Raw genomic sequence first — 22,946 nt, 5'->3', positions numbered from 1 at the left:
CTCAGCCCCCAGCGATGCCCCTGGATGTGCTTGGGACATCACCTCTGGAGGCTGCTGGGGAGCTGGGGGAGCCCAAGGTAGAGTGGGAAGAAAGGCCACCAAGCTCGGGCCAGGGGCATCTGGGGGCATCTGCATTCTGTGCTAGTTATAGCTCCTCTCCGAGCTCAGTCTCCACACCTGTGAAGTGATCGCACAGTACTGTACACAACTCATGGGTGACTACAAGACACAGACAGCAGTTACTCTCCTCTCGTGGAGGTCGAAGCCCCTGGAGCCAGCGAGGGGAAACCTCTTTCTGTATTTCAGCCCCTTTCTCACCCCCCTTTGTTAGCCCCCATGTTGGGGACAGCAAAGGAGTCACTGTCCCATCTTACAGAACGGGAAACTGAGGCTCCTAGGGGTGAGTCAGGAGATCCATTTAGGGTCCGGCAGACATCAGAACCGGGCTGACTTGCACCCAGCCTGCCCAGAGGTTCCCAGACCACCGCACCAGCCCCCGAGGGCCCAGGAGCAAGACTCCGGAAGCTCACTGGGCTTACAAAGGAGCGTGTGTAGACAGAACCCAGAGCATGTCATGCACACACATTCAGCCGTTTCCAAAGTTTGCAGATGGTGTTCAGATGAATAAAATCTATTTCAAAGTGTCGCTGATTTCAGAGCTGATTTTGTCATCAGGTATTTTTTACAGTCAGCAGATATTAAAAGACAAATAACAGTATGTGAAGCTCTGACCTTTTTTACATTAAAATGGTGTCCTCCTACGGGAACACACTGACCACCTCGGGGCCAGGCCCAGTCCATGCTCCCCTCGCTGAGACACATGCCATCTACACCCATGGTGAGCTCAGAGCTGTGGGAGGAGCCAGCTCACCCGACTTCAGGGGCCTGGTGGGCTTCAGAGGAAGTCCCAGGGATGGCTCCTGTGTTAAGAACACAGAGGGAACTTCTACCTTATTCCCAGCTCACCCTCTGATGTGATTCCCCCACTTCAGTCCCACTCAATCATCTCTGGAGAAGGGGCGGTCCCCACCTCCCAGGGTTTTCAGTGAACACTGTGTGTGTAGGTGCCTTGAGAACTGCAAAGGGCCCCACATCCAGGATCTTAAAAAGGTGTGAGAATCAGGAGAGAACTTCAGGTACCCCTTAGGTCACTCCGAAAGCCACCCAGGCTGGTATTTAGCGAGCAGCCACTGTGTGCCAGGCCTTTTGTGTAAATCATTTCCCCGAATCCTCATGGCTGCCCTGCAAGGCTGGCATCGTGGTCTCCACTCCACAGGTGAGGAAACTGAGGCCTACAGCTAAAGGATTTACTCAAGGTCCCAAGGAGAATTGGCATGGAGCTGGACATAGGTCGGTGTCCCCATAGCCTAAGCTCTGAGCGCTGTGCTCCCTGAGACTAGGAAACACACCTGGGGAAGCGGCAGGCTTTGGGCTGACGACCCCACCCCAGGGCCAGTGGATTCCAGGCCTGGGTCCTGCCTCGCTGCTTGCAGAACTCCTGTGCCTGGTGTTTCCCTCTCTTTGCAGGCACTTGTGGTGGGGAGGGGCCAAGGAGTGTGGGAGGAATGCCTGATGAAGCCCCTCCTGCCCACACCACCTCACAAGCCTGGGTCTGGAGTGCTCACACTCACTGGCAGCGCTTTATGGAGAATGGAGTGGGCTGAGCCCCTGCAAGTTAAAGACTGGCCATCAGGAGAGAGGCTGGTGTGCTTAGCTCTGTCTCCTCCTGCACTGTAGACCAAGGTATGTGTGCCGGAGACTCCAGCCAGGGACAGGGGTGCATACCTTCTGCAGGGAGCCCCAAGGAACAGTAGGGTGGGCTACGCGTCAGCACCTCCTGCAGGATGATGCCAATGCTGAAGACATCCCCTTCCAGAGTGCCCCGTCCAGGGCCCCCTGGTCTCCGCAGCAGCTCAGGAGCCGTCCACAGCAGCTCTGCAATCACAGGGCAGGGCCACAGTGGTCACCCGCTGTGCCCAAGCTGAGCTGAGCAGAGCCAGGTGCTTCCCACCTGTCATCTGGGGAAGAAGGGGGTGAAGGCGCCTCTATTTTCCTGGATTCATAGGTGAAGAGTGTGAGGCTGTTTCTGAGCAGACAAGCCATCAACTCAAGGTTTCACCACAGAAAGTGCTAGAGGACTGAAGATTCCTGTGCCCCAGCCCCAGCCCTGCTTCACAAGCACCCGGTTTAAACAGAGGTAGGTTTCAGGAGTCAGAGGCAGTGCCTGCCCAACCCAGAACTGACCTTCTGGGGCTGGCTGGGGTTGAGGCACCCGCTGAGCGTCCAGGAGTCCCACGTAGCCATGGTCGGTGACCTTGAGTACAAAGCGTCTGTCCACCACACAGTTTCGGGATTTCAGGCGGCCATGGGGGAAATGTTGATGGTGCAGATACCGCATGCCCTGGGTGCACATAAGGGGACGCATCAGGTCTCTGTGATGAATGAGAGGGACCACAGAATTCCCACAGACTCCAGAAAGACCACAGGCCCCGAACGCCCTCCTGCCTCAGCCCCCCTTGATCTTTCAGTTACACTAAGTGGGAAGAGTCCACATCTGGGCGTCTCTTGCCTCCCACCCTCCCCATTGCCCTGGGCTCCAGAGGAGATCCTCACCCGGATCAAGTCCAGGAGCAGGGAGGCCTTAAAGGTCCAGTCTAGCCGCAGAGCCTCATTCCGCAGCAAGTCCTCCAGGCTGCCCCGGGCACAGTGTTCCAGCACCAGAGCACTGAGCCCAGGACCCACAAAAAAGCCCAGGCAGGCAGCCACATTCTCGTGCCGCATCTCACGCATCTGCCGGGGCAACAGGCACCTTAACAGCTTTCAGGGGCCATTTGAAGGCTGGACCAGGTACAATCTGTATTTAGGTCTCTGGAACTTACTACCCACCACAGGAACAAGCACAGAGGTGCAGCAGAAATGGTGGATGGGTGGGTGGATGGATGGATGAGTGGATGGGTGGATGGATGGATGGATGGATGGGCAGATGGATGGATGGACGGACGGACAGGTGGATGGATGGATGGATGGGCAGATGGATGGATGGATGGATGGGCAGATGGATGGATGGATGGATGGGAGGATGGATGGATGGATGGATGGATGGATGGATGGGCAGATGGATGGATGGATGAACGGACGGGCGGATGGATGGATGGATGGATGGATGGATGGGTGGATGGGTGGATGATGGATGGATGGATGGGCAGATGGGTGGATGGATGGATGGATGGATGGGTGGATGGATGGATGGATGGATGGATGAATGGATGGGCAGATGGGCGGATGGATGGATGGATGGGTGGATGGATGGATAGGTGGATGGGTGGATGAGTGGGTGAACAGTGAATAGAAACAACATAGATGAGTAAGTGAATAAGCTACAGCCAACTCCCAGGAGAGAGACAGAGGCCTGTTTCTCGGCCTAGGTGATACCATTGCCCTGAACACTGTATAAATGATCTCCCATGAGACTAAGGGGTTGAGGAAGGAGAAGGAGCAGAAGGGATCTGGCATTAGCAAAAAGCAGTCTACTTGACATCCTGAACCCAATGGGACATTAGCACTTGCCACAGCAGGACAAATGGCATGGCCCTCCCTTGCAAAAGCAGTTCAGGGGTCGAGCAAGTGGGGGAGACCTGCACATCCCCCCCTTAGAGAGTCACACCATGTTAGCGTATATGGGGAGTCAAGAGCAGCCTCAGATTCCCTGAAACTCTCCATCAAGAGGAGAACTCTAGCCAGGCGTGGTGGTGCACGCTTGTAATCCCCGCACTTGGGAGGCAGAGATAGGAGGATTGCGCAGATTCAAAGCCAGCTGTGCTGGCTTAAGAGACCCTGTTTCCAAATAAAAAAGTATAAAATAGGTCTGGGAGTGTAGCCTGGAGGTAGAAGGGCTTCCAAGAACCCCAGTACCACCAAAAAAAAAAAAAAAAAAAAAGAGAGAGAGAACTCTGTCCTCTCTCCTAGAGTTCAAGGGGCTCTGAGACTACTGTGACCAATTGAACACAGTGGGAATGGTTTGCATGCTTCTACATTCAGGACTCAGGAGACTGGCAGCTTCTGCGTTCTATCTCTTGGAATACCCTTGTTGGAGCCCTAACCCATCAGGTAAGAAGTCCATCTACCTCAGTTACTGCCCTGCAGAGATCACGTGGGGAAGCCCTGAGACGACCGAAAGAGGGAAGACCTGCCCAGCTGAGCCCAGTCTTCCAAATGCCCTGCCAAGACACAGCATGGGAGAAGCTAAGCACCAGCAGCGTTTTCTGCAAAGGTCCAGACAGTAAGCATTTCAGGCTTTGTGAGTCTCTGTACAACGATTTACCTCTGCCATTCGAACAGAAAAGCAGCCATAGACAATACGTAAAGGAAAGAGCATGGCTGGGTTCCAGTTAAACTTTATAAAAGCAGGCTGTGGGCCAGAGTTTGTTAACCTCTGACAGCCAATTTACCAACCAAACACCGTTGTGTGATTTGCAAAGCAAAGCAGAGAAGCGTTGTCCAGCTGAGTACCACCAAAATGTCCTGCCCAAACAATTATAAAACGTAAAATGGCCATTGCTGTAAGCCACTACATTTTGGGGCACATTGTTACATGGTAGCAGATAACCAGAACAGCATTGTAAAGGTTCTAAGAAGTTCTATGACCAACCCAAGCAATTTCCAAACTTGTGTGATCACATATAGGACCTTTTGTTTTAAAGAAACAGCTACTCAGCCAGCAAGGTAGCACACATCTATAAGCCTAGTACTTGGGAGGCTTGAGACAGGAGGATCGCAGGTTCAAAGCCAGTCTCAGAAATAAAGACTCTCAGTAACTTGGTGAGACCCTGTTTCAAAACAAAAAATAAAAAAGGGCTGGGGGTGTAGGTTGGAGATATAAACCCCCTAGATTCAATCCCCAGTACCACAAAAAGAAAGGGAAAAAGGAAGGGAAGGAGGGGAAGGAAGGAAGGAAGAAGGAAGGAAGGAAGGAAGGAAGGAAGGTAGGAATTATATTGGTTGCTAGATGCCCACTGGGAAATGCCTAACTTTACCTCCAGTTACTTAATCTCTCCAGACTTTATTTCAGAGAATTGTGGCAGCTGGATAAGAATACAAAATAGCAAAAGTAATAACCAAGAAATTCAATAATCATCAAAGACGCACTGCTTGCCAGAAACCATTCTAGGTATTTCATATATTCCTTACACTCTTTTGAGTTCCCCTGGGACTAAATATCACTGGCTCCACTTTACAGGGAAGCTAGGTGTTCCCTGGGTCTGTCTGGGATCTTCTCTCCACCTACCCCACAGTGCCTATGGATATGGTGCAAATCCAGGGTCATTAGTAATCCTAGGTCATTAGTAATGACAAGTGAACAGAAGCTCCCCAGGGAAACAGGTGCATGGCCAGGTGGAAGGAGGAGGGTGCTGGATGGCATGTGATGGCCCTGCAGGGACTGTGGCCCTGGGGGTCATGATGAGGGTTAAGGGTCATATGGGAGTGGTGCCATGATGTTAGGTTTGCGGGCACACGGTGGTGACAGTAATGGTGTGTGCAGCGATTGGGGTGCTGGCCACGGGCATGATCGGGATGAGGAGGACTTTCTTTCTGAGGCCAGAAGCCCCCGTGTCCAGGAGACTCGTCCAGACCTGTAAGGAGCTCCTGCGCAGCACCCCTACCCAGCCTCCTCGCCCGCCCTATGCAGCCCTACCTTTCTCAGGAGGCTGAGGAAGCTGGGGTGCAGCTCAGAGACAGTGCTGGCTTCAAACTTCTTTAGCCAAACCCAGTTGCCCTGTTCAAGGAAAGATAGAATTTACCTGCTGTGTAAACTTCGGAACGCCCGTCCACATCCCCAGGCTCAGCTTCCTCCCTGTATACATACTGCTTCTGTGTGTACCAAGCCAGGCAGAGTGTGGCTAGCAAGAATAGTCCTTAGACTATTACTGGGGCCCGGGCTTTGGCTGATGGACCCCAGTCCTAATCCTAAACACCACTTTGTATCTCTGTGAGCCCAGCCCTCTCTCCGCATCACAGGTGGCATGGCCTCCTCAGTCCCACTCACAGCAGCTGTGGGAACCCAGAGAAAAAGACCAAACACACTTGACACATCATCAAAGTCTCCTTTCAGAGAGAAAGATGGAATTCCTCAAGACACAAGGTGGAAAAGAAGCAGCAAGAGCCTCCCGTTGCTCCCCGAGATAAAAATTAACCTTGAGGATAGTACCTGAGAAGTCGCAATGTCCTCGGGGACCTTAGAGCCTTACTGGTCTAACCTCTGACTCCCCAGCCTCCCTCTAGCTGGTGGTCTAGCCTCTGCCCATAGGATGTCCTGGGTTGTATGTACCCCTCACATCGGGGCCTTAGGAACGAGGGATCGCACTTTTCTGGAGCAGGCAGGACCAGAGCCAAGTGATCAAGAGTTTGTTGTTCCCCACGGTCAACTCATGAACCATGCTGGTCTGGGAGCTGGGAGCCCTGCCCCCAACTTGCCAAAGGATCGGGAAAGTCATTGCCCCTATCAAAGCCAGTTTTGCATTTTATAGCAGAGTGAAACATACAGAGGCCCCAAAGGCTACAGACACCCTTATCTTCTCCCAAACTGCCTGCAGTGCCCCAGACTTGGTATGGGAGGTAGCCAAGGTCTTCACCTGGTACAGGCCCATGTTGGTGGGCTCCTGGGAGGCCGGCGGGCTCCTCGCTGACCCCTGGGCCACTGACCTCAAGCTCCCACGGTCTGCCATGCTTCTTGATTCGCTCACACTGTCCGCATGCAGCCTCTGCAGTGGGTGGGCATAGTCAAGATGTAGACCTGGTCTCAGTCTGCAGCCCACTCTGCACCCAGCACCTACCCACCCACCCATCTGCTGGGGGGCCGCTGGAGGAAGGTGAGCTCCTGGGCCGTCAGCAGGATCCGGCGGGGGCCTCGCACCAGCTGCAGCTGCTGGATGCCCATTCTGGAGGGGAGAGAAAGTGAGGGCAGTGGGGTACTGTGAGGGTCGCCCAGCCCCAGGCTGCCCTGGGACCTGCCTGTGAGTCAGAGCCCTTCCTGTTTCTAACTAACCTCCCACCAGTCCCAACTAGGCTGAGAAGGCTCTGAGCACTGTCTCCATGGAGCCCCTTGGCCTCGGCTCAGCCTGGAACCTCCCAGGACCCCAGTAACCCTGCTGGCTCCCAGCCTCAATGTTCCCAAGGTGCCTGGAGGTCTTGTGAGGTACCAGAGGCTGGGGGCTGGCCTTCCTTCAGAGGTGCAGGAGTGTCTGGATTCAGAAACACAGGGGAATTTACTTCCCATGGAAAACATTTTCAAAGCTTCGGGTCCCTTTGGGGGATGGCTCTGCCAGCCCCTTCATTGTACAGAGGAATCCAAACAGACCTTCTCAGGAGGCAGCCAGGGCCTTGACAAGTCCTGACTGCAGAAGGAGAGGAGTGCTGGGGACCTGAGGGTATGGGAGGTGGAGGCTGGAAAGCCCCCTGCAGACTGCGGGGTGGGGATCGCAGACCCAGCCAGAGCCAGGCTCCAGCGATGACCTCTCACCTGACGAGGTAAGCCAGGGCCCCGCCGGCCAGGGCCAGGGGACAGGCCAGTGCCAGAGTGAGGAGGCTGCCTGAGGGCTGCGCACCTGCGGGGAAACAAAGAGGGCAAATGACGATGCAGTAGCAGGGCCGCCTCCACTGCCCTCCTGCACTCCCTCCCTCAGGTCCCCCCCTATAAAATGGGGGTACAAGCCCCTGCCCAGCCTCCTCCCCAGGGTGAGGCTCAGCACTCACTTTCCCTGGCTAAGAAAGTCCTGCCTGAGAGTGAGGGTGAGTGGATCATCACAGGCAGAGACAGCTGTCAATTCACAACAGCGCTGTCTGTGTCCTCACCCTGGGATCCCGCCTTGGGGTGTGGAGCCTGCTCAGACCCCTTTGCAGTCCCAGCCATGTTAGAGGGAAAGGTAGCTTTCTCTGCCACAGGGCAGGCCCTTTCCCACTCGACTGAGAGCTGCCGGCCAGCAGGGCCTGTGTCTCCCTCCTCTCTGTGACTTTGGCACCTAACACAGACCTGGACAAGGCAGGCGCTAGATGGAAGTGATGGAAGGTGGTCCTGCCTGTTGTCATCCTACCACTTCTTGCATGCCTCCCTGCAAGAGGCGGCTTGCCACCTGCTTTCAGCCAGCTTCATCATGGGAAGGCACCAACTGCCAGAAGACACCCTCCCCTTACACTGCATCAGGAGCCAGGTGCGGGGGGCCATCAGGCCCACCAGAAGGTGGGGAGGGCTACTGTACATGGGCGTGTCTAGCACCAGCATGAGCAGGCAAGGGGACCAGCTTGGTCCTCCCGAAGGCTCCTTGCTGACCCCTGGGCCACCGACCTCAGGCTCCCACCACCTGCCATGCTTCTCTATTCACTCGCACTGTCCACATGCAGCCTCTGCAGAGGTGTGGGCATAGTCAAGACCTAGACCCTGCCTCAGTCTGCAGCCCACCCTGCACCTAGCAGCTACCCACCCACCCATCTCCAGGGGAAAAGACACTGGCCCCTGGTGCCTCAGAAGGGGAGTCATCCCTCCTCCCTTCCTGGCCTCCCTCCCGCCTGCTGGAGGCTGAGCACCATTCTGCCCGTCCTTTCTGGAGGAGCCAGTCTTCCTAGGAACCTGGGTAAGAGACAGAATTGCTAAATGGTTAGAGCTCAGATGCTAGAACCAAATGTCCAGCATTCAGATCCCCTCTCTGCTTCCTCACCTACAAAATCATGACCATGACTGCATCCACTTTCTGAGTTGGAATGTACGGCATCCTGAGAATAGATGCCGAGGCAATGCAACGTGCAAGAGTGGAAAAAGCACTACAAAGCCTTTGCTGCCATTATTACTATCAGGACTGGATTCAGATGGGCTCCTCCAGATGGCCTGCACCCCCGTGCCTGAGCATGGTGCACTTGGAACATGAGGAAGGGGTCCCAACATGACTGCCGACCTGGTCTTAAAGGATGAAGAGGAGCTAGCCAGGCAAGTTGGAGTAGAGGGTCAGGAAGAGTAGCCCAGGAAGAGTCAAGTGCACACTGAGGGCAGCCTGAAAGGGCGGGTGTTTAGAGAATGCAAGGAGTCGGCCACGTGGACCAAGGCCCAGGTCAGGGAGGGCTGGAGTCACAGGAGGTTTGGGGCAGAGTAGGGATGTGTGTCTTCAAGCCTGGCCAAATCCAAGCTGCCCGGCAGTGGTGGTGTCCATAACTAGATGTACATTAGGAAATGTGAGTACATCTGTGTGTGTGTGTGTGTGTGTGTGTGTGTGTGTGTGTGTGTCCATCTCTATGGTGGTAGCTAGGCAGGAGCAGGTCAGTGCAGTCTCACCAGGGATGATGCTAGTGACAGATGAGTGGCAGGAATCAGAACAGCGTGGGCCTCTTGGTCTCACACTCCCTAGTAGTCTGGGGGAAAACAAATCCTGTACTTGTAATCAGAAGATGTGTGCTCAGCCTCTGCCTTCCTGTGTGACCGTGAGAAGTAACTAAGCTTTTCTGGGCTTCAGTTCTCCAGCGGTGGCCATGGAGGATAGTGGCCTAGTCACAGGACTGTGGTACATTTCGGGAGATCTGGGAGATGGTGACATTTCTATAAATACTTTAGCCTTGAGGCCTCGTGTCGTCTCCCCTGGTGCTTTGGGGCTGTTGGTTCAGTATTCTCAATAAAGTGCCATATCCCCTCTTTGCACCTGCTCCTGCTACTGTATAAGACTATTCATCTTGAGAAGTTTAATAAAGGGTGGTAGGTGGATGGATGGATGATGGATGAATGGATGGATGGTGGAACAGTAGGCAGATGATGAATGAATGGTTGAATGGTGTATGGGTGGATGGATGGAAGGTAGACAGATGGATTGGTGGATAGGGTAGGTGGAAGGATGGATGGATGGATGGATGGATGGATGGATGGATGGATGGATGGATTTATAGGTGAGTAGAAGGATAAATGGATAGATAAATGGATGAATGAGTGGTAGATAGATATGTTGACAGATGGGTGGATGGTGGACATATGGGTGGATGGTGGATGGATTCTGAGTTACCTTTCATGCATAGCATATTAGGGTCAAACCAGCAGCTGGAGTCATGGGCTGGAGGGGAGCCTCCTGGGAAGTGTGTGGTCTTGTCCAGGGGCCTCACTTGCCATGTGCCTGCGTCCAGAACATGGGTGGGCACCAGCTGGCCTCCTCGACCATCTGCGTCCAGGATGACATACTGAGCCAGCCTCCTGCCCTTCTCATCTGTCCGGATCCTCTGACTGAAGCCTGCCACATCAAGAGCCCCTGTGTAGTCCCCTAAGTGGGCCCCAGAGGGCCCTGCCCCGTGGCTCTCAGAGCGGTTCAGGGCATGGGCCAACAGGACAACAGCATCATAGATGGTTCCAAAGAGCGGGGACGCCTGTGAAAGAGAAAGCCCCCAACTGCATGACTCCACAGGAGAGGCCCCAGATGTCTCTGGATCCCTGTCCTCCCACCAGTAGCAATTGTTTAAATGATTGCTCTCTCCGAACCTGTGGGCTTCTCTGTGGTCCCACATTACCCAGAACCCACTCGGCAGTCTCCGAGGCCACCACCGCTGTGGCCACCACCAACTCTGATGTCTGGCAGGCACCTCAAACCTTCTAAAGCAAAACTCCTGGCTCCTGCAGACTCTACCTGGAAGCCCTCCATCCATATCTTCACCAGGCTGCTTCCTAGTCGCTCAGAGCTCAGCTGCCCGTCCATCCTCCAACTACATGCTACCCATCCCTTCCTCTCCCCATCTTTGTATCTTCTGTTTGCTTGGTGGCATTACTGCCCTTGAATTTGCTTATCTAGTGATCTGGTTATTGCCCATCTCCCCCTAACAAAATGACGCCTAGATCTGTCATGTTCATCAGCAGGTTCCTGACACCTAGCACAATGGGACACGCAAGGGGCTCAATCCTCACTTTTCAGATGAACGACTGATTGAATGACCCTCCATCGGCATCTGGGTCCTGTCCCTCCCTCCAAACTCCACTCTGCCTTCTTATGGTCAAGAAGCAGACATCCCAAGGGACGCGGGAGTTCAGCTGAGCCTCATACACCAAAACCAAGCCAGCATCCATCACACCCCCACCCCCACAGCGCTCACACTCTTTGGGTTCACGGCAGTGACTTCACAACACCTCACACCCCACTTCCACCCTGGTGCTTCCAACACTGTCTCCTGATCGTCACAGCTTGCTAGAGAAGCATGCCAGAGAGAAAAAAAGAATGCAACGGAAAGCACAGCAGGACCAGAAGGAAGAACTACAGGAGCTGAGAAGGCTGCATGGACAGATAGAAGCTAATGACCCAGGTGGGTCTCTAGCCAAGGCCTTCTGCAGGCAAGCAGTGTGCACCTGCCTACAACCCCAGCCTCCAGGGTGCATGAGAACCTGGCGCACCTACCTGCCCTGGCTCCAGGTGGGCAGCTGCCTCTTCCCCCGCCCTGGTGGCAGTGAAGGACTTGTCTTCGGGGACAGATTCCAGGGTGACAGTGAGGACTGCATCGTAGGCCTCCTGCAGGGGTCCACTGTCCTCCAGGGCCGGGTAGGAGCGGTTGTGGTAGGGCAGGGCGAAGAGCAGCGTGTCGTAAGGCAGGAAGACCAGCCTCCCATCCGCCAGGCCCTCTGCCCGAGCGCGGCTCAGCAGGGCCGTCTGCTCCGAGCCCCCCAGCAGCGCTGAGTGCATACACAGCACCACAACTGGGGACAAGATGGCAGGGTCAGATTTGGGGGGCCAGTCCAACTGTGGTCTTCCCCCAGAGCCAGAATCACATGGCCCTAGAGGGCTGCCCAGAACTCTGCTGCCACAACCCATGCCAGCCCTCCCATGGGTCTGGGTGAAGTTGGAATTGCCACTGAATCTGCTCCCCATAACAGTTATGGCCAAAGCCACCAAATTTGAGTTCAACCTGGTGAAAAAAAATCCCCTCAACCAGGGTATTAATATGGCCCTCAGGCATCTCCTACCCAGCACACACAGCCAATAACTTATCTAACTTCCCATCCTAGCCCAACCCACTGTCCTGGACAATTGCTAATATTTGTTGAGAGCTTTCCAGTTATGTGCTGTTCTAAAGTCTAGTTCTAGTCTGTTCTAGTCATTCAATATTACAACACTGGTAAGAAGTATGTGTATCAGTATCCCTACTTTTCAGATGAGGAAATTGAAGCACGGGGAGGTTAAGGAGCTGCCTCAGAATACATAACCAACCAGGTGGCAGCAGGGGCTGAATGCAGGGCTGACTCCAGCTTATAATCCTTTAAAAAAAAAAAAAAACTTAAAAATTAAGCCAGGCGTAGTGGCACACGCTTGTAATCCCTGTGCTTGGGAGGCGGAGACATGAGGATCGCGCAGGTTCGAAGCCAGCCTCGCTGGCTTAAGAGACCCTGTTTCCAAATAAAAATATAAAATGGGTCTGGGAGTGTATCCCAGAGATAAAAGGGTTTCCAGGAACCCCAGTACCACCAAAAAATAAATTAAAATAAAATAAAAGATAAAAAACTTAAAAATTAAGATGATTCTCATACCATAAAATTTATTTTTTTAAGTGTATAATTCCCCATCAACAGAAGAATGAACTACAAAATTATGGGAAGTACACACAATGGAATTCTACTCAGCAATAAAGGACAAAACTATATCATTTGCAAGAAAATGGAAGGACCAGGAGAACATGATGTTGAAATTAGCCAGCACAGAAAATGAAGGCTCATGTGTTCTCTCTAATATGTACTAGCTAGGGAGTAATTGGGATGCCAGAGGGACTCCAGATAATGGAGGAGAGACCTCAGTAGAGTCTGGGAAGTGGTGTAAGGGAGGGGGAGGGGAAAGACTGTGGCTCATCGATGGAAATGTCACCATCGACTATGTGCACATATGTGAATATGCCAATGTCAATCTCAGTGCTCTGTATTGGGGGGGCTGGGGAGGCAAGAGGGGCCCACCAAGTGTGGCAAGCATGTAAATTACTGTCGACATGATTTAGATTGTGATGTGGGACTATAACAAAAAATAAAGATGTACCATTCCATGGTCGTAGTATATCCACAAAGTTGTATGACCATCACCAATATTTAGTTAGAAAGCTTGTTCATCCCCCTGTCAGCAGTCACTCCCTTAGCTACTGTCTGCCTCTATGAACTTGTCTACTCTGGACATTTCATCTAAATGGACTCATACAGAAATGTCCTTTGCATCTGTCGACTTTTACCTAGTACCGTGTTCCAGGTTCATTGTTGCTGTGAGATGTTTGGATGTATGGCTGTATAATATTCCACTGTATGGTTGGCTGCATTTTGCTTATCCAGTCATATCAGCTTGTAATGATAACTGCAGCCCCGGGTGACATCCTGAAGGTCTAACAGGTAGGGATTCATTCATCTTTGTCTTGGTGAAAGAAGCAGCCCTTGGTAGTGAGGGAGCCAATTGCTTCCCCAGGCACCAGGATAGAAGGGAGCCCCTGGCCAAGGCACTGTGTCTTTCCTCTCTTCCCCACATGGGTCCCTGACCAGGGCTGCAGACACAGCTGGAAAGGGTCACTGCTTGCTTGGATGTGTCCCCGGGATTCTACTGCAGCTTCTTCCCCCAGAAAACCCAGGAAAATGGGGCCACCAAGCAAGGCTGGGGGGGTCTCCTCCTAGGGGCTGAAGGCCTTTGTCACATGGAGGTCAGCCTGGAGTCCTGGCCTCGGCTCAGCCCCTGGCAGAGGCTTGGAGAGACCCACCAGGCGCTGCTGTCAGGCTTCTCCCCAAAACATCCCTTAGAGGGAGTTGGCGGTGCTTTTCTATGTTTTACCACAAGGGGGAGCTTATCTACACAGCTCAGGAGAAAGCCACTTAATGGTCATAGGCTTGTCCATTATATACTGTGTGACCTTTGTCTGTTATGGTCCATCTCTCTTTTTTTTTTTTTTTTTTTTTGGAAGTCCTGGGGATGGAACCCAGGGGCATTCTACTTCTGAGCTAAACCTCCAGCCCTATTTTTTTTTTTTGTGGTACTGGGGTTCCTGGAAGCCCTTCTACCTCCGGGCTACACTCCCAGACCTATTTTTACATTTTTATTTGGAAACAGGGTCTCCTAAGACAGTGCGCGCAGCTGGCTTCAAACCTGCGCGATCCTCCTGTCTCTGCCTCCCAAGTGCGGGGATTACAAGCGTGCGCCACCACGCCTGGCTTAGCCCTAATTTTTTTTTTTTTTTTTTTTTTTTTTTTTTTTTTTGGTGGTGGTACTGGGGTTCCTGGAAGCCCTTCTACCTCTGGGCTACACTCCCAGACCTATTTTATATTTTTGAAACAGGGTCTCTTACGCCAGCACGGCTGGCTTCGAACCTGCGCGATCCTCCTGTCTCCGCCTCCCAAGCGCGGGGATTACAAGCGTGCGCCACCACACTGGCTCATCTCTTCTTCGAAACCCTAAGAATTAGGGACTTTGATTGCCCTTGTGCTTCTGATGAAGACACTGTAACACGGAGAGGCTTGGTGACTCGGCTGAAGTCTCCAGCAGTGGCTTCTCACATCTAACGGCACAGCACTCTCCACTAACCTCCTGGCTTCTGCACGCCAGCGCCCTGGCTGGAACTCAGTCCTCCACAACAGAAGCAGAACAGGGGTCTGATGGCTCACGAACCCGCTGCCACCTGCTCCAGCCACACGGAACTCAACTGCTCCACATTCTCTGAGTCCTGTGAACATGTGGCCTCCGCTCCTTTGCACCAGCTGGCCCCTCCGCCCAGAATGACATCACCCCTCATCCTCATTCTGCAGCCAGCTTCTCACTGTCAGGCCCCGCCCTAATGCCTCCTCCTCTGTGGAGCCCTCCCACCTTAGGCAGGTCAGCCTCCACACCAGGTTCCTCTGTGCCCTGAATACACATCTGTCTCCCTCCCTACCCATGCAGGCGTCTCCCAGCTGGGGCCGTGCCAGCTCCTCCCGTGCCCCACAGCCCAGCCAGATCAGGATATATTTGACCTTGATGTTCATAAAATAGAGCATATAAAAGCCAAGTCCACTGAAAGGATGCCTGTGACAGACCCCGCCAACCCCGGCTGTGCCTGCCCGCGGTGCACCCCCAGGGAGCCGCCTTTTCTGTTCTGTTTTACTCTATCCTTCTCTATCTTTTCCTGTTCTACCCTTTTTCTTATAAAGCTGATCATGATTCACTCAAGTGACTTCCTGACTCACAAGTTGAAAATACAAAGTCTAGAGTCACCTGACTCCCCTGCCGCCCCCATGCCCTTCCCTGGCTGACTTCCTGAAGGCCCAGCCTCCTCCTCCAAGGAGCCCCTTCAGAGCCCTGCCCAGCCCCATGTCCCTCTGGCTCTGCGGGCCTCTGCGCCTCAGGATGGCCCGGCCAACTGTCAGGACCAGATGCCCGTACATCTGTCTCCCCATCACACAGCCACCCTGGGATCATCCACCTGTTCACAGCTGCCACCCAGCTCAGCTGGGACTCGGTAAATGCAGGAAGCAGTCGATCAGCCAATGAATCCATGGACGTTATGGTTCTAACCACAAAACCAAGAACCCGCAGTGGAGCAGTGGAGGGGGTGCAGGGGAGGGCGGTGGGGGAGGGAGAGCTAATGAAGGAAAAAGGAAACCTGCCGCCGATGTCCTGTACTTGTGTGAAATGCCAATGCCAGTCTCCATGACAGGCACAAGGAAGGGAGGGAGTGGCAGGGAGCCGGGGAAGCTCACCAAGTGCTGCGCGCAAGTGTGTCCACTCTGGACTTCATTATGATATGAGATTACAGTGCGCCAAGAAAAGCATATTGGGAAAAAACAAGACCGGTGCTAAGTCTCTTCCAGGCCTTGGGTGTTGCCACACTGCCAAGACATCCTGCTGCCTCGGCATCTATGTGTTGAGACCCCCACTCCACATAGTTTATCGGCAGAACGCCCCGAGAAAGAGGTATCGTCTCTGGCCAAAATATCCCCCACTTTTACCCTTCATGACTATTAATATTTCCTTTAACTTTCTACACGAATTGCTCCAGTGATGTGAAATCAGGACTATAAAAAGAAATTGAGTCCGTGGATATAAATTTTCTAATAATTTGTCTGGGCGTCCTTGGCTTTGCTCAATAGTAAGGAAAAAACTGGCCAGAACTCAGATGCTGTGATAAGCATTCCAGCTGCAGCAATCACAAAGGGTCTCCGATCCTCACTCCTATCACTAGGTTAAGCTATTAACTCCGGTAACCGATAGCTCAGTTTAAGGAAACTTTGTTTACCCTTGAGATCCTGCCTAGAGACAGAGAAGATAAAATTTTGTGTGTGACTTCGAAGCAATTTAGTTGATGAACAACTTAGTTGCCAAAATACAATAGAGCCAAGGAGAAAGATTGTTGACCTTCACGCCCAGTGTGAGCGTTCCCCGAAACAGGGAGAATGCCGCATGGCTAGAAATGAAAATGACAAAATAAAGGACAGATATTCTAAATATATATGTATGAAGGAAAGGAAATACCGTAAGAGTAAGAAAGCACTTTTTCATGAAGAAGAGCTTATCATAAGAACGTCCCGACTGGGAAAGAAAGGTATTAGAAAGTTAGAAGCAGGTTGCAGAGGGTTTGTGATAAGGAAATGGATTATTAGAGACCAATAGGCCTTTAAAAGGCTTTTGTCTAAAAAAGAGTGTTCAGCAGTCAAGGAAATACATCTGACAACTAAATCCAAGAACTTCACAGTGTTATTTGTGGTGTCTTATTTGCCAAGCTGTGTTGTGAGTTTTTGTAAGCTTTCAGACTTCAGAAGGCAAAGCGGATGAGATCTGAGAGACTCCCATCGCATCTCCCTGGACCGCCACAGCCCCCCATGCTTGTCATTTGGATATAGATGGAAACTTCAAAAAAGAAAGAAAAAGAAGATTCCATGAGAAGGCGTATTCTCCAAGCCCTGGGCCTTGGGCGTGCCTGTATTGCCTTTGGAATTTACCTTTGGACCTGCCCTGCTGCAATATCGGAAGAAAGATCCGGAGCTTATCTCCTAAATGCTGGACTAGTCATTTACTTTGTTTATATGTAATCCACTATTGTTTTGCTGTGATTGCCCCCCTTCCCTTTCTTTTTTTTCTCCTATAATTAATCTCACTGGTGAAGGGTATAAATTTCTCTGGGTTCCTGTAATAAATTGTCATTGGCTCAAGAAGCCTTTGTCCACCTCAGATTCTTTCCCAAGCGTCGTACCTAAAAAACTTAGGGAATTCATAGAGGGGAAGGAATCGCTGCAGATAGTTTTCTGCAGAACTCCACCTGCCTTTTGCCCCATCTTTCTGAGGCTCCCGGTCGCGAGTGGACTTGCCCCCACAGGACTGAGCCAGTCGGTAACACCACACCCTTGTGTCCTTCTGTCACTGGGCAAGAACAAGGGTGTCTTATGTTCCTGCCCCTCACTGACCCTGGAATCAGAGTCTGGAATCTGCCTGCCAGATGTATGATGTGGCAAGTTACTTACCTTCTCTGAGCTGCAGGATGGGTACTGCAGCAGGACTGGCTCACAGGGCTGCTGCGAGCTGATAACAGGGCCATGGTCAAGGGCTTGGCCAAGAGGAAGCCCCCATCAGTGACCACAGGAAGTCCAGCTGCCGCAGAAAGAAGGTGCCCAAGTGTGCTTACCTTTCAGGCCGTCCACGCTGCAGAGCTGCTTCAGGACCTCCGAGGCCCCCTGCTCCCCAGGTCCCAGAGATGTCACCAGCCCCACAGGCAGCCCTTGCATCCTGAAGGCTGTGGCCAGCCTCCGGGCTGTGGCCACCCAGAGGTCCTGGTGGGAGGACACAATGGCCGAGCGGGCCCAGCCAAAGTGTCTCATGATGGACAGCAGCACGTGGGCAGCGGGGGGCAGGCTGGGCACCAGCTCATGCCCCCACTCTGTGGCCCCACACGCCCAAGAAAAGAGGGTCTTGCCCCAGCTTTGGGCCAGCAGGGCTGCTGCTGAGCAGTAGCCAGGGTTGACAGGGCCCACAAAGGCAGCCACAGTGTCCCTGTGGGTCAGGAATGTGGCCAGGGCGCCAGGGGTGTCACAGCCAGTGGGAAGGACCACAGCAGCCAGCCGTGAGCCCAGCAACAGTGAGGAGTCCTGGTTGGCTCGGTCCACAGCCAGCTGGGCAGCCTTGCTAGGGAAGGCCCGGGCAAATATGGGGTCACAGTCCCAGGGACCCAGCACCCCCAGGATGAAGGTCCCTTTCCCCCAGGCCAGATGAGGGAGGGAGCCAGCCCATAAGAGGGCTCCCCAAAACACCACAGAGAGAAGCGGCAGGGAAGAGGCTGTCCTTGGGTGATTAGGAGCGCATTCCCACAGGCCCTGGAAAGGCAGGTGCGTCTTCCTGTGTGGCTGCATCCAGTCCCAATCTTCAGGGTACGAGCCCCCCTGGAGTCCTGGGAAAGGGGGATATGGACAAGTTTGCCTTCTAGCATTTTCTACCAAGCATTTCCTACATGATTGTGAGACAGACACCCAATCCCTGAACCTCAGCCTCCTTATCGGTAAGATGAGGGATTTGGACCCAGGGCCTCCAAGGACTCCCCATCCAGCTTTGGGGACCTCACGTGCTTCCCAGGACTGGCTCACAGCATCGTGATGCCCCCGTCACGCTGGGCTGAGCTCAAATGCTCAGCATGTGAGCTGGCCAGACCTCATCGCCGTGTCCTGTGTATGCGGCCCTGCGCCAACCTGAAGCTTTCTGAGCCATATTTTCCTCCTCTGTAGAATGTCCAACTGCCCAGCCAAAGACAAAAATCCCCTCCCTTAGCCGGGCGTGGTGGCGCACGCTTGTAATCCCCGCGCTTGGGAGGCTGAGACAGGAGGATCGCACAGGTTCGAAGCCAGCCTCAGCTACTTAGTGAGGCTCTCAGCAACTTAGTGAGACCCTGTTTCCAAATAAAATATATAAAAAAAATAGGTCTGGGAGTATATCCCAGAGGTAGAAAAGACCCTGGGTTCAACCCCAGTACCACACACACACACACAAAAAAAACCATCCCCTCCCTTTGTTGATATCTGAAACATCAGAGCTGAGGATAGGAATCTCTCAACCATCTCCTTGCTGAGCCTTATTTTCCCCCTCTGTAGAACAGCATCAATAAAACCTCCTTTATGAAGCATAACCGGGAGGACGCAGTGACATCACACAAAGCAAGAGGCACCGTCACTGCTACACAGGTGTCCAATAGATCCTACCTCTTACAACATACGACCACTGCTTCTCCCTTTACCGGTCTCTAAGGTGGGCCAGTTCTCCTGGTGCCCCTCGAGCCTCCCCGCCTCTTCCCCTCCACGTCCAGCACCATCCTACAACCTCTGACCCTGCTGGACCCCGCAGGCCCTGGTGGCTGAGCAGATTCCAGGTGCGGGTGCTCACTGTGCAGCGTCCACATGGGACTTGTGGCTCAAGGGCTCATACTTCACCTGCTCGTCCCATCTCTGATCTTCCCCACAGTCCTGTCAAGACAGAGGCCCATCTACCCCACTGTGCAGAGGGTGTTAGCAGAAAGTTAGGATTTGACGCAAGGTGGTTCCGCACTTCATCCTGTTATTACAGAGCCGTGACGCCTGACCCAAGGCCCTGCCCCTCCCGCCTGGCTCTGCCCACTTCCCTGCTATTGCCCATTCTCCACCCATGCACTCAGCTGTCTCCAACACCCCACAGATGCAGCCAGGAGTCGAACCACAATGTTTGTCCTAGGAAGGAGTAAGAGCCAACCTTGCCCTAAAGAAACTGCCATGTCAGTGGGGAGACAGGTCTTCATCAAGAGGAGAGCTGGCCACAAACTTGGGCTACAGGCAGAAGGACCAGTGTGGGGACTGTGGGTGAGGAGGGGCTCGTGGAGGGCTTCCCAGGGAAGGCAGAGCTCAGTCCAACCCTTCACTTGGAAGTGTGGGTCAGAAGGGTGAGAGGGCTCCCTCTGAACGCCAGCAGTGACAGTCTGTGTGGAGTAGCTGAGAAATGATTGAAATCAAGCCGGGCGTGTGGGCGCACACTTGTAATCTCAGCATTTGGGAGGCTGAGACAGGAGGATCGCAGTTCACGGACAGTTTCAGCTATGTAGTGAGGCCCTCTGCAACTCAGTGAAAGCCTGTTTCAAAATAAAGAATAGCCATGCGTGGTGGCACACGCTTGTAATCCCAGCATTCGGGAGGCTGAGACCAGAGGACCACGGTTCACGGACAGCCTCAGCTACTTAGTGAGGCCCTCTGCAACTCAGTGAGACCTGGTTTCAAAATAAAGAATAAAAAAACAGGGCACGAGGTGTAGCTCAGAGGTATAATGCCCCTGAGTTCCATCCTCACACCCGCAAAAAATAAATAAAAAATAAAAAAAATAAAAATAGGGCTGGTGGTATAGCTTGGAGGTAGAATGCCCCTGGGTTCCACCCCCAATACTGCAAAAGAAAAAAGAAAAGGAAAGAAAGAAAGAAAGAGAGAAAGAGAGAGAGAAAGAAAGAATTGAAATCCACCAAGTAATGTTTTTTATGTGTACAAACATGTCACAACGAGCCCCACTATTATGTATAATCTCAATGCACCAATAAAATTAATTTAAAAAGAAATTATTTTAGTGCCAAGGAATAGAGGGCCACAGCACCACACAAAATAATAAAACCTTGGTTTTCTCACTTACTGGCCCCTAACCCTGAGGGAACTGAGGTTCTCAGAGCCTTTCTTTCCTCGTCCTCAAAGTGGATGTGAGAATAGCTACTTAGTAAAGTTGTGAAAACTAAATGTAGGCTGTCTACAATGGGGGGTTAGTAATTACGGTATTCACTAAATGGAATAGTTATCATCACCATCCTGAGACCCTTGAGGGGAGGCAGGTCACTGTGGGAGCCCTGAGTGTCAGCCCTGAGTGTCAGCCTCAGTCTCCCCATCTGTAAAGGGAGTCCGTCTGCAGGGCCAGCTACAGCCTACTGGCACACGGTGCTCTGGCTCTCCCAGCTCAAGTCTCAGCGACCTGGAAAGGGTGCTCCTCTGTTAGCCTCCCCCTCTGGACCCTCCCTGCTCTTCTGCTGTGATGCATCAAATAGTCTCCTAGCAACAGAGAAAGGCCCATCCCACCCTCGAGATGAATCCCTCGAGCTGCTGGATGAGCTGGGAACTCATTTCCAGATGAGAATATTAGCATGTGCTGTTGCTAATAATCATGACGGCCACCTCTACTCTCAGTCTGCCTTTTCCAAACCACCTGTGACCCACTGTTTTCCCTGACTCTTAGAAGACACTTTTTATCCTAATGTTCAGGGGAGGGAACTGTGACTTTGGGCAGAACAGCGATTTGTTCAAGGTGTTGCCAAAGTTAGAGCCAAATCAGGACTGGAGCTTGGTTTCCAAACGCCCAGCCAAAGACAAAAATCCCCTCCTTTGATGCCTTCTGGAACATCAGAGCCAAAGTATCCTTGGAGATATGAATACTAAACCAACTACTTTGTGTCCAGATGAAGAAACTGAGGCACAGAAATGAGTGGGTTTCCCTCAGTCCCACAAAACAGCAGTAGGCTCCCCTGGCCTGAGGTTCTACTGGCAGCGCTCAGTGGCCAGGAAGTTCTGCAGCCAGTGACCTGCAGGGGCTCACGGTGGACACAAGCCGTTGGCAGGCCAGCTGCAGGACAAGGCGGGAGCCTGCTTTTACCCAACTCTGCCCTTGATTTGTGGCCTTGAGTCCATATCATTGTCTGTGCCCCCAGTTCTCCCAACTGTTCGAGGAGAGCTTGGTTTAGATGTTCAAGTCTCCAAAGATCCTTCAGCTCTGATGTTCTATGTGTCAATAAAAATCAAGAAACAGATCACTTTTGTCTCTGAAGATGGCCATGCTTCCTTCCCAATCCTTCCCCAAGAGCCTGAGAGCTCCCAGTCTCTCCACATCCAGCCACAACAGGTTAATGTGCCCCCTAGTGAGGGAGACCATTGTATGCTAGTCAGGGAGATGGGCCCCAGGATTAGCCACAGGCGGCTTGGCTCATAGAGCTGAGCTCATGGGATTAGTTACCTCCACAGTACCATAACCCAAAGGTGAGGAAGCCTATAGCTGCACTGACAAATGGCCAAAATAGGCAGTAGGAATCCACAGAAGAGGGGAGGGGATGGCATTACAGTCAAGCATCACCCTTCTGACCCAGCATAGTCCTTCCTGCTGTCCCTCAGGGCACATCCATTCAGACTCACCTGCCATGGTGAGCTCTGGGAGTGAGGGTCCTCAGAGGTCCAAACTCCAGCCCGGGGGCTTCCTGCAGGATCACCACTCTGCTGCCTGCCAGCTTCCCGAGAATCCTGCCCGGGGAACATGTGGCTCATCCCTCTCTGCCCCCTCAGAGGTCTGAAGAAGCCACTTGGAAAATTAGATCTGATTGGATCCCAGGGCTCTTGGGAGCCTTGTGCAGAAAGGAGAGAACAGAGGGGAGGGAGGGAGAGAAGGCACGTGTGTCTTCAGCACTGTGGACAGCTCCAGCCCCGGCTGGGGCTCCCAGGAGGCAGGAGGGAAGGACAGGTACTTCCCAAATCAGCACTGTTGGGCTTTCACTAAAGCCAGGGCATTGTTCATGCAACCCACGGAGATAGGTGATATTATCATTCTCACTTTATACATAAAGAAAGGATGGCCCGGAGGGGCAAGGTGATTTGACCAAGGGCACAGGGCTAGTGAGCCACCAGGCCGACTGTAGGTCCAGGCCTTGCTCACCACACCACACTGGGTTTGGGAGAGCTAGAGAGGTCTTTCTATTTTCCTTTCGGTGTATATGCCTGTGTGGAGATGGGGACCTCAGCCCAGCGGGCTTGCAGACCTCCCTTCTCCATCTGCGCTCTCCTTCCCAGGGGAAATTAACTAAGGGCACTGACTCTACTGTGGGCTAGCATTATATACACTCCATCTCACCTCATCTTTCCAACAGCCTTCTCAAACACATGCTGTGTTCTGTTTTCTTTGTACCACTTTATTCATTTTAATGAATATTTATTTATT

General features: G+C 52.7%; 1 protein-coding gene across 1 annotated transcript in view; it reads right to left on the bottom strand.

Moving 5' to 3' along the window:
• Window positions 1-22,157, bottom strand: part of LOC308258594 (guanylate cyclase D-like) — a gene marked incomplete at both ends in the record, with an annotated part of 54,404 nt that extends 32,247 nt beyond the window's left edge. The window contains 11 exons of the mRNA XM_080689275.1: window positions 1,786-1,935; window positions 2,245-2,401; window positions 2,614-2,790; window positions 5,693-5,773; window positions 6,630-6,758; window positions 6,839-6,935; window positions 7,517-7,601; window positions 10,032-10,386; window positions 11,403-11,698; window positions 17,611-18,369; window positions 22,151-22,157. Coding sequence (XP_080545401.1) covers window positions 1,786-1,935; window positions 2,245-2,401; window positions 2,614-2,790; window positions 5,693-5,773; window positions 6,630-6,758; window positions 6,839-6,935; window positions 7,517-7,601; window positions 10,032-10,386; window positions 11,403-11,698; window positions 17,611-18,369; window positions 22,151-22,157 — 2,293 coding nt within the window. The remainder of the gene's footprint in view (window positions 1-1,785; window positions 1,936-2,244; window positions 2,402-2,613; window positions 2,791-5,692; window positions 5,774-6,629; window positions 6,759-6,838; window positions 6,936-7,516; window positions 7,602-10,031; window positions 10,387-11,402; window positions 11,699-17,610; window positions 18,370-22,150) is intronic.
• Window positions 22,158-22,946: the final 789 nt, after the last annotated feature.

Source organism: Muscardinus avellanarius (genome assembly GCF_963383645.1).
Source record: "Muscardinus avellanarius genome assembly, chromosome: 1".
Classification (NCBI taxonomy): domain Eukaryota; kingdom Metazoa; phylum Chordata; class Mammalia; order Rodentia; family Gliridae; genus Muscardinus; species Muscardinus avellanarius.
This window is presented reverse-complemented; position numbering and strand designations above follow the sequence as displayed.